General features: G+C 46.4%; 1 protein-coding gene across 2 annotated transcripts in view; it reads left to right on the top strand.

The window, feature by feature from the left end:
• Positions 1-1,992, top strand: part of cibar1 (CBY1 interacting BAR domain containing 1) — a 35,627-nt gene extending 33,635 nt beyond the window's left edge. For both annotated transcript variants that reach the window (XM_078397193.1, XM_078397192.1), the window contains one exon: positions 1,595-1,992. In XM_078397193.1, coding sequence (XP_078253319.1) covers positions 1,595-1,741 — 147 coding nt within the window. In that variant the 3' untranslated portion in view covers positions 1,742-1,992. The remainder of the gene's footprint in view (positions 1-1,594) is intronic.
• The last annotated feature ends 18,276 nt before the right edge of the window (positions 1,993-20,268 follow it).

Below are 20,268 nucleotides of genomic sequence, written 5' to 3'. Positions count from 1 at the left end.
CTCAGGAGAGAAGGAATGGGTGACGTTTCCTTCTCTCCTGAGATGCTGCCTGACCTGCTGAGTCACTCCAGCATTTTGTGAATAAATGAAAAAGTTCAGTAGCTCAAAGTAATTGTGATAAGTGCCATCCAAACATCCTGACAGGTTGGGAGCAAATACCAAAGTCAGAATCACATTCAATTCTGGGGATAGCTGTAGGAATAATGCAGAAACCTGCCCATAACATCAAAACAAACAGTTCCTTGCAATAATCTCCAAAATGGTGAGAAATCAGAGCAGAGTAACAATATTGACAAAGATGCAATTATCTTTGTATAAGGTAATGCATTGGGGGTGAACGGATATTGGAAACTGTACATTATGTAATGGGTGCAGAATTTCTCCAGACTTCCTACCCGTAGTGGTACAGTGAGAGAAATGTGTCAACAAACAGAAGGAACACGAGAGAAAGGGAGATATGTGGGAATTAAACATCCTGGTATCAAACACATTTAATGTTTAAAATGGAGACACATTTGGAATTCTATTTCTGTTTGATGGCCATCTCTGACTTGTTGCACTATTGTTGTTTGTGTGTATATATATATATGTGTGTGTGTGTGTGTGTGTATATGTGTGTGTGTGTGTATATAGGTGTGTGTGCATATATGTGTGTGTATATATAAATATATATATGTGTGTGTGTATATATATATATATATATATACTAGACCAAGTGGACCCGTTGGGCCCATTCCTCGTAGAGGCGGAACAGGAAGGGGAGAGGGTGTCACTGAGTGAGCTCTGGACCCAAAGCCTCTCCTGTATTGGTAGCACCCTCAACCCCCCCCCCCCCACTCAATCCCCCTTATCCCCCCCTCCTCCCCCACTGACCCACCCCATCCCCCTACCCCTCCCCCACGTCTCTCCCCTGCCCCCACAGCCCTGCCTCCACCCCCATTCCCCCCTCCCCACCCCTATTCCCCCCTCCCCACCCCTATTCCCCCCTCCCCACCCTTATTCCCCCCTCCCCACACCTCCCTTCTCTGTCCCCACCCTCCCCACCCCCACTCTCCCCCACACCCCACACCCACTCTCTCCTCCCCCACCCTCCCCTCCTCTCCACCCCCACTCTCACCTGCCCTCCCACTGTCCCCTTCCCCCCCCACCCCCACTGCCCCAGCCCCTCCTACCCCCCACCCCCTCCTCCTCCACAGAGACAGAGACAGAGACAGAGACAGACAGACAGACAGACAGACAGACAGACAGACAGACAGACAGACAGACAGACAGACAGACAGACAGACAGAGTCTGTGTGTGTAATGTATTTTGTTTACAGAGTACTATGTTTACATATTCTGTTGTGCTGCTGCAAGTAAGAATTTCATTGTTCTATTTAGGACATATGACAGTAAAACACTCGTGACTCTTGACTCTAAAGTGGACTCTTGACTCTTCAGTGGACTCTTGACTCTATGGTGAAATGAGACCATGTTTTTGTTTTTGGAGAATGAATACTTAATACTGCTGAGTTATAAAATATAATACTGCTGAGTTATAAAATATCGGCACCAATGTTAGCATTGACTATGATCTGTTTTGCTTTGGATATAGCCACAGGTATGTAAGAAAAAACAGGAGGATGACGACGAGGATGATGATGATGATGATGATGATGAAGACGATGATGATGATGATGATGATGATGAGGAGGAGGAGGATGACGATGACGAAGAAGAAGAGGAAGTAAAAATAAAATGAGGAAGGAGCCAATACTGCATTTTTTTGTTTTAAACAAAGAGTTATTTCTGTCTCTGGTGCATTTGTTATATTATCATTGATGGAAGATTGTCCAGCAATTTCAGAATTGCTCTCGAATGTTACACTGCCAAATATTGTTTTCATTTTTCTATGCCAAAACATTACTTGTAAACAGTTTAGTTACAAATCATTAAAGAGTTATAGGAATGTATTACTTTATATACAACAACTGTATTGAAGTTCATCCTATTGTGGAACAAAATTTATATTGTACAACATTTTACATTCTGGAGTTTGTGTTTTTCTTGTGCAGCAATGGTACAGGCGATCAGCCATACAAAATTTGACTGAAAATGCAGTCAACATATTTGAGTTTTTTTAAAGTTTACATTGATAATAACAGTAACGCAATATTTGATTTGTATGCCATTAGTGGAGGTAAGATCATCACAAATCTTTTTCCATTAATTTTCTGGATATAAGCAGCATGGGGAAAAAAGCTCAGCATTCATTGCCTATCGGTTGACTCCAGAAGGGTGTTCTTTATAGCAATTTTGTTCAACCTAGAGATTTATTTGAGAGGGCAATTAACAATTGCCTCAGTGCGGTATATTGGTGTATATGTGTAGGAAGGAACTGCAGATGTGTTATGCTCTGGGGCACACAGGAACTGGACTCAAACGCATGACTCACACACAAGAGTCAATTTGGAGAAAATAAAGGCGTTCTTTAATTTTCACATTAAAGAACACTGCGATTCGAACCAAAAACTCTAAACTTACTCAGCTACAAAAACATTAGTTACAAACATTACTTACTAGCTACACTACGACCGAGAGCACATGAATCAGAGCACATGAATCGCAAGACGAACTGGCACAGGACAAAGGGAGGCGTGGACTATATATACATGAGGTAAGGGCACACAGGTGGAAACAATCAAGGCGGGGCTGACAATTACAATGGCAGGAAGTCAAGGGAACTGAAATGAGAATCTAAACACAGAACATGACACAAGACTAACAGATCTGACGGGACATTACAGTACCCCCCCCCTTTAGGACCGACTCCTGATGGTCCAGGCTGGTCAGGATGAGTCTTGTCAAAGTCCTTGATTAAAGGCCTGTTTCCGGCTGTAAAAGGCCTGTTTCCGGCTGTATATATATGATATGATGATATGATGAAAGTCTTGTCCAAAATGAAGCTGGCAGGAATCCAGCACCTCTCCTCAGGACCGTAGCCTTCCCAGTCGACCAGAAACTGGCGACCGCGACCTCTCGCGGACTGCAAGAAGTGCCTTAACTGTGTAGACCGGACCACCGTCGACGAGCCGGGGGGGTGGAGGCGGGCACGAGTGCACTTTCCTTGACCGGTTTTATTTTGCTGACGTGGAATGTAGGGTGAACCCTTAATGACCTGGGGAGTTGTAGACGGACCGAAACAGGGTTAATGACTTTCGAAATGGGAAATGGACCCACGAACCTTGGAGCCAGCTTTCTGGCGTGGACGTGAAGTGGCAAGTCCTTTGTAGACAGCCATACCTTCTGGCCTGGGCGATAATGCGGAGCGGATCTGCGGTGGCGGTCGGCTGCCGCTTTCATCCGGGACTGACCCCGGAGTAGAACCCTCCGAGCTCCATCCCAGATTCGGCGACAGCGTCGGATCATGGCGTGGGCAGAAGGCACCGTCACCTCACCCTCATAAGCCGAGAACATGGGGGGCTGATAGCCGTTGGCACACTGGAAGGGTGTGAGTCCCGTGGCAGCCGTAGGAAGCGTGTTGCGTGCGTACTCGACCCAGATGAGATGGTCGCTCCAGGTGGTCTGGTTCTGCGCGATCAGACAGCGCAAGCAGGTCTCGAGCTCCTGGTTCATCCACTCAGTCTGGCCATTGGATTGCGGATGGTAACCAGAAGACAGGCTGACGGTGGCACCTATGAGGGAACAAAACTCACTCCAAAACTTGGACACAAACTGAGGGCCTCGGTCCGAGACAATGTCTGTAGGGAAACCATGGATACGGAAAACGTGAGACATCATTACCTCTGCCGTCTCTTTGGCAGAGGGGAGCTTGGCCACAGCGATAAAATGTACCATCTTTGAAAATCGGTCTACCACCGTCAGGACAGTTGTGTTACCTTTGGAGGCCGGCAACCCAGTAACAAAGTCAATAGAGATGTGGGACCAGGGCCTCTGAGGGACTGAAAGTGGGTGCAACAGGCCGGCTTGGGCTTGTCTGGAGGGCTTGCTCCTTGCACAGACAGGGCAGGCGGCCACATATTCAGCTACATCCTTCTCAAGTGAAGGCCACCAAAAACGCTGTTTAACCACAAAAACAGTTCTCTTGGCACCTGGATGGCATGTGAGCAAGGACGTGTGAGCCCAGTGGATTACCTGGGGGCGCAATGTCACAGGAACAAACAAACAGATAGTAGGACAGCCACTCGGTGCTGGAGTCTCATCATTAGCCTGCTTCACATCTGTTTCGATCTGCCAAGACACCGCTCCTACCACACGGTTAAGTGGCAGGATGGGTTCGGGTTCTCTGGTATCAGGTTCAGGGTCATAAAGTCGGGACAGGGCGTCTGGTTTTGTGTTCTGGGAACCGGGCCTGTAAGACAGAGAAAAGTTGAACCTACTAAAAAACAGAGTCCATCTGGCCTGACGTGAGTTGAGTCTCTTGGCTTTACGGATGTATTCCAGGTTCTTGTGATCTGTCCATACCAGAAAAGGCTGCTCGGCCCCCTCCAGCCAGTGCCCCCACTCCCCCAATGCGGCTCTGACCGCCAGCAGTTCTTTGTTTCCGACATCGTAATTCTTTTCTGCTGGGGTCAACTTACGTGACAGGTAGGCGCAGGGATGAATCCGGTTGTCCTTCTCCGCTCTCTGGGAAAGTACCGCCCCAATCCCCTCGTTGGAGGCATCCACCTCCACAATGAACTGTCTCTGGGGATCTGGGATGGTCAGAACAGGAGCGTTGGTGAACAATGTTTTGAGGCGCTGGAAGGCGGCTTCGGCCTGAGGATTCCACTGGAACTGGGTCTTGGAAGACGTGAGAGAGTGCAGAGGAGCAGCAACAGCACTGAAGTCTCTAATAAAACGTCTGTAAAAGTTTGCAAATCCGAGAAACTTGCACCTTCTTTCTGTTAGTGGGGGTGGGCCAATTGGCCACCGCACTGACCTTACCAGGGTCCATCTGGATGTGGTCGGCCGATATAATGTAGCCCAGAAAGGACATTGTGTCTGCGTGGAAGTCGCACTTCTCGGCCTTCACATACAGACGGTTAGCTAACAGCTTCTGCAACACACACTTGACATGACGCTCATGAGACTGTATGTCTGGAGAGAAGATAAGAATGTCATCAAGGTAGACAAAAACACACTCATTGAGAAATTCCCTGAGGACCTCGTTCATAAAAGCTTGGAAGACTGCGGGGGCATTGGTTAACCCGAACGGCATCACCAAATACTCGTAGTGCCCGTTAGGGGTGTTAAACCCAGTTTTCCACTCATCCCCCTCTCTGATTCTCACTAGATGGTATGCATTCCTTAAGTCTAGTTTAGTGAATACTTTGGCTTTGTGCAACAGTTCAAAAGCAGAAGACATCAAAGGAAGTGGGTAACGATTCTTGATCGTAATCTCGTTTAGGAAGCTGTAATCTATGCAGGGATGAAGTGACCCATCTTTCTTGCCCACAAAGAAAAACCCCGCGCCTGCTGCCGAGGAGGACGGGCGAATAATGCCCGTCCTCAGGGAGGACTCAATGTACTCATCCATCGCCTTCCTCTCGGGGCCGGATATGGAGTACAGTCGCCCCTTGGGAATAGGGGCCCCCGGCAGCAGGTTGATAGCGCAGTCGAAAGGTCGATGAGGAGGTAGGGTGGTGGCCCTGGACTTGTTGAACACCTCCTTCAGTTCATGGTAACAGGGTGGAACCTTCGACAGATCGGGATAGTCATCATCATCATTAGAAATCTTTATTTCTTCAGATTTAAGAACATTTATTCCCAAAACCGCCCCGATCTTCCCGTAACTCACCCCTTTGTTCACTGGTTCAACAAGACATGATTGTGTGCACTCAACCCCCCATCATCTGATCTTACCAGATCGCCAATCAATCTGAGGATTGTGTTTCTGCAGCCAAGGGAAACCAAAGACCAAGGGATGTTGAGCTGAGTCAAACAAGTGAAAAGACATTATCTCCACATGGTTTGCATTGAACATGACTTTGACAGGTTCTGTACGATGAGTTATCTCAAACAACTGACGTCCATCTAAAGCGCTCGCCACAATAGGTTGCAACAAGGGCACAGATTTAACCTTACACGATCGAGCTAGAGTCCAATCCATGAGACTCTCGTCGGCTCCGGAGTCGATCAAAACCCCCCGAGTCACAATTTGCTGATTCAGAGTGAGGGTGGCCTGTGTCAGAGGTCGAGGAGGTAAGTCCGAAACGGGGACTTGGCTCACCAGTGTCCTCCTTTTCACTGGTGAGCCACCCCTTTTACCGAGCAGTCGGCCAGACGGTGTCCTTGTTGACTGCAGTAAAAGCAGGCTCCGTCCTTCAGGCGGCGCTGTCGCTGCTCCGGAGTCAGCCTGGTTCGTCCTAGCTGCATGGGTTCCTCCGACGGCTGAGAGGACGCTGTTTTCTCCGGCCAGCGATGGACAGGGAACGATGACTTCTTCGGTGTGAAGGACCCAGAGGAGCGCCCCTGGCGATTGGGAGGACGATCAGCAGCCTGGTGTCTTTCCTTTTCCTTTATCCTGTTATCGACACGATTAGCCCTGGTAATTAATGTCTCTAGATCACTGGGTAACTCAAAAGGTGAAAGTCTGTCCTTTATAGCCTCCGACAACCCATTCATGAATGCATCCACTTGTGCAGGCATATTCCACCCACTGTCTGTTGCAAGGGTTCGGAAGTCAATGGCATAGTCTATCACTGGGCGAGTGTTCTGTTTTAGCTGCAGTAAGACTCGGGAAGCTTCCTTAGCAGAGGAAATGTGATCAAAAATACTGCTAAATGTTCTTTGGAAGAGGTCTAGATCCTGACAGACTGTGGAGCCCCGAGACCACTCCGCAGTGGCCCATGCTGCGGCTCGTCCCGTCAAATGGGACACAATAAATGCTACCCTGGCCTGGTCTGAGGGGAAGTGTGCAGGGTTATGCTTGAAGTGGAGATCACATTGTACAAGGAATGATCTACAATTCTCCAGAGAACTTATCTGGTGAAGCCAGGCGTAGAATCAGCGTGGGGTTTGCAGGCGTGGCCGGAACAGCAGGCGGATGGCCGGCTGAAGGTTCAACGTGAGCCAGTGGAGAAGCTGCCGAAGTTGGGTCGAGACGAGCCAGAACCTGATGGAGTTGTACAGCGAGGTGGTTAATCTGGGTCATCACTGATGACTGGAACTCGCCTTGTCTATCGTTCAGCTCGCGCACCCCGTGACTGACTGAGCGCAGCTGCTCCTCCTGGTGCTGGATCTTAGTGCCCTGGTTGGCAAGGGCTGATTTCCAAATCTTAGAGTCGGCTGAGTCCATATTATGGCCAGTTCGTTCTGTTATACTCTGGGGCACACAGGAACTGGACTCAAACGCACGACTCACACACAAGAGTCAATTTGGAGAAAATAAAGGCGTTCTTTAATTTTCACATTAAAGAACACTGCGATTCGAACCAAAAACTCTAAACTTACTCAGCTACAAAAACATTAGTTACAAACATTACTTACTAGCTACACTACGACCGAGAGCACGTGAATCAGAGCACATGAATCACAAGACGAACTGGCACAGGACAAAGGGAGGCGTGGACTATATATACATGAGGTAAGGGCACACAGGTGGAAACAATCAAGGCGGGGCTGACAATTACAATGGCAGGAAGTCAAGGGACCTGAAATGAGAATCTAAACACAGAACATGACACAAGACTAACAGATCTGACGGGACATTACAAGATGCTGGTTTACACTGAAGAGACACAAAATGCTGGACTAACTCAGCAGGTCAGCGTTCTCAACTTGAAATGTCACCTAATTCCTTTTCTCCAGAGATGCTGCCTGACCCGCTGAGTTACTCCAGTATTTTGTGTCTCTATTGGCGTATATATCGGCCTTGGTAAGGATGGCAAGACTTCCTCCTAGAAGTGGAATAATCGTCTGTGTTTTTACAACTATCTAATCCCTACATAAGATGCTTTCACCTACTAATTTATTTATTGAGACTTTTTTTTTTGTAAAAATCCAAATCCAAATTCTCAAAACATGAGCTGGTATTTTCTGGAATTCAAGTCCAGGGCTATTTATTGTCCTATATTTATTGTCCCAAATTTATTGTCCTAGTATGGTGAGATACAGGTACAATGAACATCACATGCACATAGACTCAGACAAAACACAAAAAAAACAAATTATAGATGAATTACACATTCTACAAATTAGTGAAAAGAATAAGACCTTACAAAAAGACAAGACACGCTACAAAATACATTATCAGAAAACAAATCCATGGTAGTGCAAGAGGTGGTCCAGTGTTTCTGCTGCCAAAGTAGGATTAGGGTTGTGCAGGTCGGATAGTTGTAGGAAGGAAGCTGTTCCTGAACCTGGTGCTGTGAGACTTTGGGCTTCTGTACCTCCTGCCCAAGGGTAGCAGCGAGAAGAGGGCATGGCCCGGAAGATGAGAATCCTTGACGATACATGTCGCCTTCTGAGGCAGCATCCTATGCACAGATCTTTGCCTCCAAAGAATCATTGAGGAGGTGAAGAATAACAACCTGCCAGCTGACCTTGGTCATTGATTTCAAGAAGGCGTTTGACTCGATTGATCGATGCAAAATGATGAGAATTTTGAAGGCTTGTGGTATCCCTCCTCGTCCCGAGAGCCATTGAGGGCACGCACTCGGGCACCATGGCCAAGGTTGTCACCCCGGATGGCGAGAGCAAAGTGTTCTAAATCCTCGCGGGGGGTCTTACAGCGAGATACGCTGGCACCCTTTCTCTTTGTCATTGTCCTTGATTATGCAATGAGACGGGCGCTCAAGGAACACGAGGACCTCGGCTTCACAACCACCCCAAGGCGTTCGAGAAGAATCGAGTCAGTCAACTTGTCAGACCTCGACTTCGCTGATGACATCGTCGTGCTGTCAGTCCAAGTTGGGGAAGCACAAGAGCTGCTCGGCAGGGTCGAGATGGAGTGCGAGAAAGTGGGCCTCCACCTCAATGCCAAGAAGACGGAGTACATGGCGTTCAACGGTGGTGACCATGAGCCTCTTAAGACCAGTGGTGGTGCATCTCTCAAGAAAGTGGAGGACTTCAAGTACCTGGGAGCGAGGATGCAGAGCTCGGAGAATGACATCAAGGTCCGGAAAGCGCTCGCATGGAAAGCCCTCAATGCCATGGGGAAAATCTGGATGTCTTGGATGTCTAAGGGTCTCAAACTGAGATTCTATGCAACTGTAGAGACAATATTGTACGGGCGTGAGGCATGGACTCTCACTCGAGCACTGTCCAAGTCTCTCGATGGTATCAACACCCGAATGCTCAGAAAGGTTCAAACTGTCAGTTGGAGGGATCACACCACCAACGCCCAGCTCTAAGGGGAGATTCCACCCCCGACCGAGAAGATCAGGTCGAGAAGGATGAGGCTCACTGGTCATTGCCACCGCCATCCAGAAATGCCAGAAAACAAGGTTGTGCTGTGGGAACCCACCCATGGAAGAAGGAACCCGGGACGACCAAACAAGATGATGCTGAAGACGTTGATGGAAGACGCATATGTAGAGACAAAAGAGGAGTTTGCCAGCTGTATGGAGGACGGAGATGTGTGGTCCATCACCGGGCCCATCGGATACCAGCACCACTGCGTCCCTAATGTTTTCAACGATTTAAATTAATTTAATTAAATCTTATGTAGATGCTTTTGATAGGGGGGAGGGCTGAGACCATCACTGCATTGGGATTGCCGTACCAAGCCAAGACATAACTCGTCAGGATACTTTCTACAATGTAGGAAGGAACTGCAGATGCTGGTGTAAACCAAAGATGGACACAAAAAGGTGGAATAACTGGAGAGAAGGAATGGGTGACGTTTTGGTTCAAGACCCTTCAAAGAAGGGGTTGAAGACGGGTCTCGACCCGAAGGGGTTGAAGATGGGTCTCGACCCGACACGTCACCCATTCCTTCTTCAGAGATGTTGTCTGTCCCGCTGAGTTACTCCAACATTTTGTGTCTACTTTCTATAGTGGATCTGTCGGAATATATTGGAGTATTCACTGACCTGCCTTTGTGTGTGTTGGGTGTGTGTTAGCCCCGATTTGGGATTATCATTACCACAATACAATATACTATTCTTGGAATTTACTGTGTAAAATTGTCTCTGGATTATCGACAGTGATAGTTCAGTATTATAACTTGAAGTTTTTTCAATTGATTGGGATTGTAAGAAACTTGCACAGCTCTGTATTCAAAATTATTAACCTATTATTTTAGCTGAAATTAGTGGATTTTGCTTTTATCACATTCTCCTTCCATTAGATTACGTTGTAAATGCTTGGACATCGCGGTCTGTAGTATAAAATGTGTGATAGAAAATGGGCAGTCCTTTAAACTGGTACATTTTCTTTCTTATTGCGGTCAATTGAAAAGAAAATGAGTGCAAAATGAGGCCATTGGATTAAAACTTAAGAATATTAATGCACAATATTGTCTGTTCAGCCTTTCTGTGATACTGGCACTTCACTGCTACCAAATTAGATTTCCAGTACTTGTACCAGCCATGTTTATTTACAGTAAACTGTTTGGAATGGTAAAGCAACAACAGTTAGCGATCAATTGTATGGCGTTGATAAACTCCAACAATCTCCCTTTGATATTGCCAGTTTTTGTTCAATAGCTGAAGATTACCTCCACATTTAGACAGCATAGAAATAGGCCCCTAGGCCCACCGAGTCCATGCCGACCAGCAATCACCTTGTACAGTAGCACTATCCTACATTCTAGGAACAATTTACAAGAGGTACTAAAAACCTGTACATCTTTGGAGTGTGGGTGGAAACCGGAGCATCCGGAGACAATCCACTTGGTCTCAGGGAGAACGTACAAACTCCATACTGCCAGCAACCATATTCAGGATCGAACCAGGGTCTCTGGTGCCGTGAGGCAGCAACTCTACCGCTGCGCCACCGCACCGCCCTTGCACCACTGTGCTGCATTCTTCTATAGAATAAATTTCATTTCCCATAATTTCTTTTATGTCATCATATAACTAATTAGTAAAACTCAGTTGCATTTTTGAAGACTCTCCCTTTAGTCATGTTTATTGGTAAACAACATTAAAGTCTTTCCATATGGACTTTCCAGGAGGTTTAGAATAAGGTTTTACAATTAGGATTCATATTTAGTTGAGATTCTTGAACTAGTTTGATTTTTGAAGTTATTCCAGCTGCAAATTAAACTCAAAATTAGAAATGATAGCAGATGATGCTTGAAATGTTCAGGTCGGGCACCATCTGCAGAGATAGTGGTAAGAATTGATAATCTTTCTTCAGAACTAGGAATAGTTTGAAATTATGTCAAGTCAAGTCAATTTTATTTGTATAGCACATTTAAAAACAACCCACGTTGACCAAAGTGCTGTACACCAGTTCAGGTACTAAGAACGAACATACAAAGGCACACAAACATAACAGCACATACATAAACAATTCATAGCGCCCCCTTAGAGGGCCTCAAACGCTTGGGAGTAGAGATAGGTTTTGAGCCTGGACTTAAAAGAGTCGATCGAGCAGGCAGTTCTGATGGGGAGAGGGATGCTGTTCCACAGTCTAGGAGCTGCAACCGCAAAAGCGCAGTCACCCCTGAGCTTAAGCCTAGACCGCGGGATAGTGAGTAGCTGCAAGTCGGCCAACCTGAGGGACCTGGAGATAGAGTGGTGGGTTAGAAGATTTTTGATATGGTGGGGGGGGGGGGGGGCAAGCCAGTTTAGGGCTTTGTATGTGAATAGGAGGAGCTTGAAGTTGATTCTGTACCGTACTGGGAGCCAGTGGAGAGAGGCCAGAATCGGGGTGATGTGGTCCCTTTTACGGGTACCCATCAGGAGTCTCGCTGCGGCGTTTTGGACCAATTGCAGGCGGGACAGGGATGATTGGCTGATCCCAGTGTTTAGGGAGTTGCAGTAGTCTAGGTGGGAGGAAATGAATGCGTGAATGATTTTTTCAATGTCGTCAAATTGGAGGAATGGTTTGATTTTAGCTATGGTACGAAGCTGGAAGAAGCTGGCTTTTACCACAGCGTTGACTTGCTTGTCAAATTTTAATGCAGAGTCAAATATCACGCCAAGGTTTTTGACATGCGGTTTGACTAGGGAGGATAGGCTTCCAAGGCTGCCTGTTATCGTTTTGATTGAGTCGGGGGGGGGGGGGGCAGATAGGATGACAGACTTGCTCTCGTTTAGTTGAAGGAAGTTCTGTGCCATCCAGCATTTTATGTCCTCAAGGCAGTGCATGAGGCTGATTAAATTTGACCGGTTTCAGGGGAGATAAAGCCGTGTGTCATCCGCGTAGCAGTGGAAAGAAATGCCGTGTCTTTGAATGATTTGGCCGAGGGGGAGCATGTATAGAGAGAAGAGAATGGGGCCTAGGATGGAACCTTATGGAACCCCTTAGGAGAGGCTAGCTGGGGAAGAGGAATAATTGCCTATGTTGATGGAGAAACTCCTATTTTTGAGGTAGGAAACAAAATGTATGTGCTGTTATGTTTGTGTGCCATCAGGGCAGTGCCATCAATGGTGGCGGGGGAAGGAAATGGAGATCAAGAAATTGAATAATACATTGTTGAGAGAAGCTGCAGAAGGCGTTTATCATTGCTGATCAGTCTGGAAGAGTTTAAACAAAGCAAGATGAATGAGAACAGAGGAATACAAATGTTCAGAACTGATAGGTATAAAGAGGGGAAAATTTAAGTGGGTAAACTGATAGACCCAGATTAAATACAGCGCAGGCTTTTAAAAAGGGAGTAATCTTGGAAAAACTGACCAGAATTTTTAGATCTTAGCTTTTCACTGAAGGCTTGGGAGAGTGCTAATATGGTGCCATGGCTTAAATGGAGGAAGGGATATACCAAGTAACGATAGACCAGTCAGCCTAGCACATTATGAAAATTATTGGGAAAAAATTTGAGATTATTAACAAGGCACAATTTTATCATCATGGTAAATGTGATAAAGAAAGGTTGTGACTAACTAAAGTTGATGATACAATAAACGTGCAGTGTAATGGAAAGAATAAAGAGCTGTCTGTGATATGGTGGAAACCAGGAGAGTCCAGATGCCAAAGACGTGCAATAATGGGGTGGCACGGTGGCACAGTGGATGGTGCTGCTGCCATACAGTGCCAGAAATGTGGGTTGGATCCTGACTACGGATGCTGTCTGTACGGCGTTTGTAGGCTCTCCCTGTGACTGTGGGGGTTTTCTGGGTGCTCCGGTTTTCTCCCACATTCCAAAGACTTCCAGGTTTATAAGTTAATTAGCTTCGGTTAAAAACTGAAAATTGTCCCTGGTGTGTAGGATAGTATTGGTGTATGGGGTGATCGCTGGTTGGCACTGACTCGGTGGGCCAAAGGGCCTGTTTTTACGCTGTATCTCTAAAGTGTAAAGATGACAGAAAGCAACCTATTAATAATGATTGAATAAAGGAAGTATACACAGAGAGTGATGAACAAGGAAAGAAGGGAGAATAAAACAATCATGGAAATATGTGATAAAGGACACTACTATGGGTGGAAATGCATACCAAACCAGGCAGCATCTGTGGAGAAAGACGTTTAGTTTCAGAGTGGTTCAGAATGAAAACAGGCCCTTCAACCCACTACGTCAAACATTGTATCTATGTTAATCTAGTTTTATTTTTTTAAAAGACACCAAGTGCTGGAGTAACTCAGCAGGTCAGGCAGCATCTCTGGAGAGCATGGATAGGTGACGTTTCAGGTCGAGACCCTTCAGACTGAGGAGAAAATAAATGTTACTCTATTGGAGATGAGGATAGCGGTCTGTTGTGAGTGTCAGAGGTAAGGTCCCGATTATCAACAGATGGCGATGCAAGGAACTGCAGATGCTGGTTTATTCAAAAAGACACAGTGCAAGACTTCCCCATTTTTCCCCCCACTTTCACATCAATACCCACCTAGAATCCTACCACTTCCCTACATACTAGGGGCAATTTATAGTGGCCAATTAGCCTATAAGCACAACTGTATTTAAAACCACAACATCTGTGCGAAACGCCCACTAAGAATGTGCAAACTTCACACGGACAGACCTGATGGTCAGAACTGAACCCTTACCAGTGGAGCTGCAAGACACCAGCTCCAGAACCATGTCACTGTTCTGACACAAACTGGAGAGGTTAGCTTAAATTGTTGAGTTCAATACCGAGAGCTGAACCTGTCTAGATGGAAGTTGATACATTTTTCCCTTCTGATCCCAACATATAATACCACAACCAGAGGCTTCCTCTCCCTATCTTAATGAATTCTAAACCTGGCATAATGTTGAGCTCTTATGCTACCTGTGCGCCTGTTTATTTTTTCTTCCCAAGGACTGCGGACACCTCCTAATCCCCACACATTAACACTATCCTACACATACTAGGGACAATTTACAATTATACCAAGCCAATTTGCCTACAAACCTGTACATCTTTGGAGTGTGGGAGGAAACTGGACCACCTAGAGAAAATCCACACAGGTCACAGGAAGAACGTACAAATCCATATACAGTAGACAGCACCTGTAATCAGGATCGAATCCGGGTCTCTGGCGCTGTAAGGCAGCAACTCTACCGCTGCGCTACTGTGCTGCCCATGGCTACTGTCTCTAAGCTCCCCTAACACAAATTCAATCATGAGCTCTGGGGCTGTCCATGGGGAGTTGCACATTCTCCTTGTGACCATGAGGGTTTCATCTCAGTTCTGCAGTTTCCTCCCATATCCTCAAATTGTGCAAACTGGTAAATTAATGGATTACTATATACTGTATTGCTCTTAATGTCTTGATGAATAGTATAAGCTAACAAGCAATGACTGAGAATAAAACCTTGTTGCAACCTTTGCACTTTTTATCTGCACTTTATCTCTAAATAGATAAGTGAAGAGGGAGTTTGATCATCTGACTGACCAACAACAACCTTGCTCTCAAAGAGATATGGGGAAAAAACAGGAACAGGATACTGATTTTAGATGATCAGCCATGATCATATTGAATGGCGGTGCTGGCTCGAAGGGCCGAATGGCCTACTCCTGCACTCATTTTTCTATGTTTCAACATCAGTAAAACCAAGGAATTGATTGTTGATTTTAGAAGTGGAAGGCCGATGATTCACAAACCTGTCTTCATCAACGGATCAGTGGTAGAGCGTCAAAAACCTCAGGTTTCTGGGTGTGCACAATAAACTGACCTTGAAACCTTGAACTTATTTTTGTTGTTTATTGTGGTGTCTGCTGCGTATGATGTTCACATATTTGTTGTGTTGTTGCAAGTAATAATTTCATTGATGTTTCAGGACATATGACAATAAAACACCTTACTCTTACACTGTAACACTTTATCTTGTACCGTTAATTTTCCTCTTTGTATGTCATTTTAATTCATGGATGGCATGATTTGACATGCAAAATAAAGTTTAACACAGAATCTTGATGCACGTGACAATAACAAAGCCAAACCAATCAAGTAAAAATGAGTGTTCAATGGTTGGTACAAACTCTGCCAGCTGAAGGATGTTTCCACATGGTTACTTTTGTGACTGAGTTTTCACACCGCTGATTCCATGGCTTTCTTTCCACCATAGTTAACGAGCGTTCTCAATCTTATTCATTCCACTCCCCTTGTTTCTTCTCTCAGCCCATAACCTTCCAACGAGAATCATAGTGATACAGTGTGGAAACAGGCCCAACTCGCCCACACCGTTCAACAGTGTCCCAGCTGCACTAGTCCCACTTGCCTGCACTTGGTCCATATCCTTCCAAACCTGTCCTATCCATGTACCTCTCTAATTGTTTCCTAAATGATGGGATAGTCCAAGTCCTCTGGCAGGTCGTTCCATACACCCACCACCCTTTGTGTGGAAAAAGTTCCCCCTCGGCTTCCTATTAAATCTTTTCCCCTTCACCTTGAACCTATGTCCTCTGGTCCTCGATTCCCCTACTCTGGGTAAAAGACTATGTGCATCTACCCGATTTATTCCTCTCATGATGTTGTATAAGATCACGCCTTCATCCTCCTGCGCTCCATGGAATAGAGACCCAGCCTACTTAACCTCTCCCTATAGCTCACACCCTAAGGTCATGGCAACTTCCTCGTAAATCTTTTCTGAACCCTTTCAAGCTTGACAATATCTTTCCTATAACATGGTGCCTAGAACTGAACACAATATTCTAAATGCAGTCTCATCAACATCTTATACAACTGCAACATGACCTCCCAACTTCTATACTCAATACTCTGACTGATGAAGGCCAAAGTGCCAAAAGCCTTTTTGACCACCTTATCTATCTGCGACTCAACCTCCAAGGAACCATGCACCTGCACTCCTAGATCCCTCTGCTCCACACTACCCAGAGGCCTCTACCGCTGCACCTGCAAGATCAGTAACCGGCTTTTATTATAACTGTGTAGGAAGGAACTGTAGATGCTGGTTTAAACCGAAGATAGACACAAAAAGCTGGAGTAACTCAGCGGGACAGGCAGCAGCTCTGGAAAGAAGCTCCAGGGTCGAGACCGCTTCTTCAGACTGGTTAGGGATAAGGGAAATGAGAGATATAGACGGCGATGTGGGGAGATAAAGAACAATGAATTAAAGATATACAAAAAAGAGAAACAATGATAAAGAAAACAGGCCTTTGCATGTGGATCACAACCCAGTAGGATGAATATTGATTTCTCACTTCAGGTAGCCCCGGTATTCCTTCTCACTCTATCCCTCCCCTACCCAATTCGCACTAGCTTCTCATTTTCACCCTACAAACAGCTTTATCATCGTTACTTTCTACCCTCATTCATATCTTAATACGTCTACTCCAGCAGACTAATGGGAATTATCAAACCTTCATCAACCTCTCATCAGTCTACTTTGGTGTGGACCGAGTCAGATAATCTGCACCTTTGCAGAACTCATGGACTTTATTAACGTCCACCCTGCTCTCAAATTCACCTGGACTATCTCAGCATGGTGGCGCAGCAGTAGAGTTGCTGCCTTACAGCGCCGGAGATCTCATATCAATCCCGACCATGGGTGCTGACTATATGGAGGTTGTATGTTCTCCCCATGACCGTATGGGTTTTTTCAGAGATCTTCGGTTTCCTCCCACACTCCAGGACGTACCAGGATATAGTTTAATTGGCATGGTGTATGCGTAAATTGTCCCTAGTGTGTGTAGGATTGTTAAAGAGTGCAGGGATCACTGGTTGGCGCGGACATGGTGGGCCAAAGGGCCTGTTTCCATGCTATATGTCTAAAACTAAAACCTTCCTCGTCTTTCTTGATTTGTCTGACTTGTGGAGACAGAGCATCGACTGACATCTGTCACAAACCTACCGATTCCCAGTTACATGAATGACACTTCTTCCCACCCTGCTCTCAATTCCTCCGCAGCATCTGCTCCCAAGTGCATCTTTCAATATCAGGACATCCAAGATGTCCTCATTCTTTAGGGAACGTCAAAGATCAGTGTCTTGCAGTTCTGCTCTCACTCCCCCTCCACCCACATGCAACAACAGTTCCCCTGGTCCACACCTTTCACCCCACCAGCCTCTGCATCCAACACATCATTTCCATTACCTCCTACATGATCCCACCACCAATCATATCTTCCCATCTCCACCCCTTTCAACCTTCCGTGGAGACCGCTCCCTCCACAACTTTGGTTCACTCATCCCTTCCCACCAAACCACCGCATCCCTAGGTATTTTCCCCGCAACTACAGGCGATACAACATGCGTTCTTATAACTCCATCCTTGACTCCATCCAGGGGATTCCAACAGCCTTTTCAGGTCAAGTCAAGTCAAGTCAATTTTATTTGTATAGCACATTTAAAAACAACCCACGTTGACCAAAGTGCTGTACATCTGATTAGGTTCCAATGGAAAAAAAATGAAACATACAGTAGCACGCAAACAGTTCACAGCGCCTCCTCAATGAGCCTCAAACGCTAGGGAGTAGAAATAGGTTTTGAGCCTGGACTTAAAGGAGTCGATGGAGGGGGCAGTTCTGATGGGGAGAGGGATACTGTTCCAGTCTAGGAGCTGCAACCGCAAAAGCGCGGTCACCCCTGAGCTTAAGCCTAGACCGCGGGATAGTGAGTAGCCCCAAGTCGGCCGACCTGAGGGACCTGGAGTTAGAGAGGGGGGTTAGAAGATTTTTGATGTAGGGGGGGGGGGGGGGGGAGTGTCCATTTAGGGCTTTATACGTGAATAGGAGGAGCTTGAAGTTGATTCTGTACCATACAGGGAGCCAGTGGAGAGGCCAGAATCGGGGTGATGTGGTCCCTTTTACGGGTACCCGTCAGGAGTCTCGCTGCGACGTTTTGGACCAGTTGCAGGCGGGACAGGGAAGATTGGCTGATCCCAGTGTATAGGGAGTTGCAGTAGTCTAGGCGGGAGGAAATGAAAGCGTGAATGATTTTTTCTGTGTCGTCGAATTGGAGGAAAGGTTTGATTTTAGCTATGGTTCGAAGTTGGAAGAAGCTGGCTTTTACCACAGCATTGACTTGCTTATCAAATTTTAATGCAGAGTCAAATATCATGCCGAGGTTTTTGACATGCGGTTTGACTAGGCAGGATAGACTTCCAAGACTGCCTGTTATCAATTTGATGGAGTCGGGGGGGCCGAATAGGATGACCTCAGACTTGCTCTCATTTAATTGGAGGAAGTTCTGTGCCATCCAACATTTTATGTCCTCAAGGCAGTGTGAGAGGCTGTTTAAATTTGACTGGTTGTTGGGTTTCAGGGGGAGGTAAAGCTGAGTGTCATCGGCATAGCAGTGGAAAGAAATGCCGTGCCTTTGAATGATTTGGCCAAGGGGGAGCATGTATAGAGAGAAGAGAATGGGGCCTAGGATGGAGCCTTGTGGAACTCCGCAGGAGAGGCTAGCTGGAGCAGAGGAATAACTGCCTATGTTGATGGCGAAACTCCTATCTTTGAGGTACGAAGTGAACCAGCTCAGGGCAGTGCCATCAATGCCAACCGTGTACCGGAGACGGTCAATAAGGATGGTGTGGTCCACTGTATCGAACGCTGCGCTGAGGTCGAGAAGGAGCAGGATTGCACAGTCGCCGGTGTCGATGGCGAGAAGCAGGTCGTTGTGTACCTTCAACAAGGCAGACTCTGTGCTGTGGTGGGCTCTGAAACCTGACTGGAAACTTTCCAGGATGGTGTTTTGGTGCAGGTAGGGCACTAATTGGTTTAGAATTGCCTTTTCAAGGACTTTTGACAGGAATGGCAGTTTGGAAATGGGTCTGTAGTTGCTAGGCAAGGTGGGGTCTAGGTTAGGTTTTTTCAGTAGGGGCTGGACCACCGCGTGCTTGAAACTGGTTGGAACAGTGCCAGTGGCCAGAGAACTGTTGATAATAGAGAGGATGCTGGGACCGGCTATTGCAATGACATCCTTCAGAAGGGCAGTGGGGGCAGGATCAAGGAGGCAGGTTGCAGGTTTCATAGCGGAGGCAAGCTTTGCAAGGGAGGATAGAGTGACGGGTTGGAAGCAGTCCAATTTAGATGAACAGACTAGTGAAACAGCTAGGTCACGGGTGGGAGGGGAAATGTTCATTCTAATGTTCTCAACTTTGTTGGTGAAAAATTTAGCGAATTCTTCGCACTTAGCAGGGGACCCAACTAAGCTGGTACTGGGGGCGGGACATATGACAGAGGTAATTGTTCTAAATAGGACCTTGGAGTTATGAGAGTTTTTGGAAATAAGGTATTGTGCTCTAGCAGACTTTACTGCTTCCTGGTATTTGAGAAGATTGTTTCTCAGAATTTCGAAGGAAATTTGAAGTTTGTCACATTTCCACCTCCTTTCTGATTTTCTGCACTCCCTTCTTAGGGCTTTGGTGGAGTCATTGAGCCACGGCCGACCTTTGGGCTTAGGCTTTTTCATTTTAAGGGGAACGATAGAATCCAGGATGGAAGAGCATGTGATATTAAATAAAGAGGCGAGATCCTCAGTGCTGAGATGGGGGGGAGAGGCCTCAATAGTGCAGATGTTGGGGGCAACTGTGAGAGCCTCGGAGAATTTACTGGCAGTCAATGAATTTATGTCGCGGGAGTAGCGAACAGGGAGATGAGATTTTGCGGGAGATAAAGGCAGAGATGCGTCAAAAATGATAGCGCTGTGGTCCGATAGACAGGCTTTAGTAGTTTCAATGTTGTTGATTGGGAATCCGGACGATAACACTAGGTCGAGAGTATGGCCTAACTTGTGAGTAGGTCCCGTGGTGTGAAGTCAGATTGAAGGACTCAACCAGGTGCATAAATT

This window comes from Rhinoraja longicauda, chromosome 4 (genome assembly GCF_053455715.1).
Source record: "Rhinoraja longicauda isolate Sanriku21f chromosome 4, sRhiLon1.1, whole genome shotgun sequence".
In the NCBI taxonomy this organism is placed as follows: Eukaryota; Metazoa; Chordata; class Chondrichthyes; order Rajiformes; family Arhynchobatidae; genus Rhinoraja; species Rhinoraja longicauda.
Note: the sequence above shows the minus strand (reverse complement) of the source record. Positions and strands in the feature narration are given on the sequence as shown.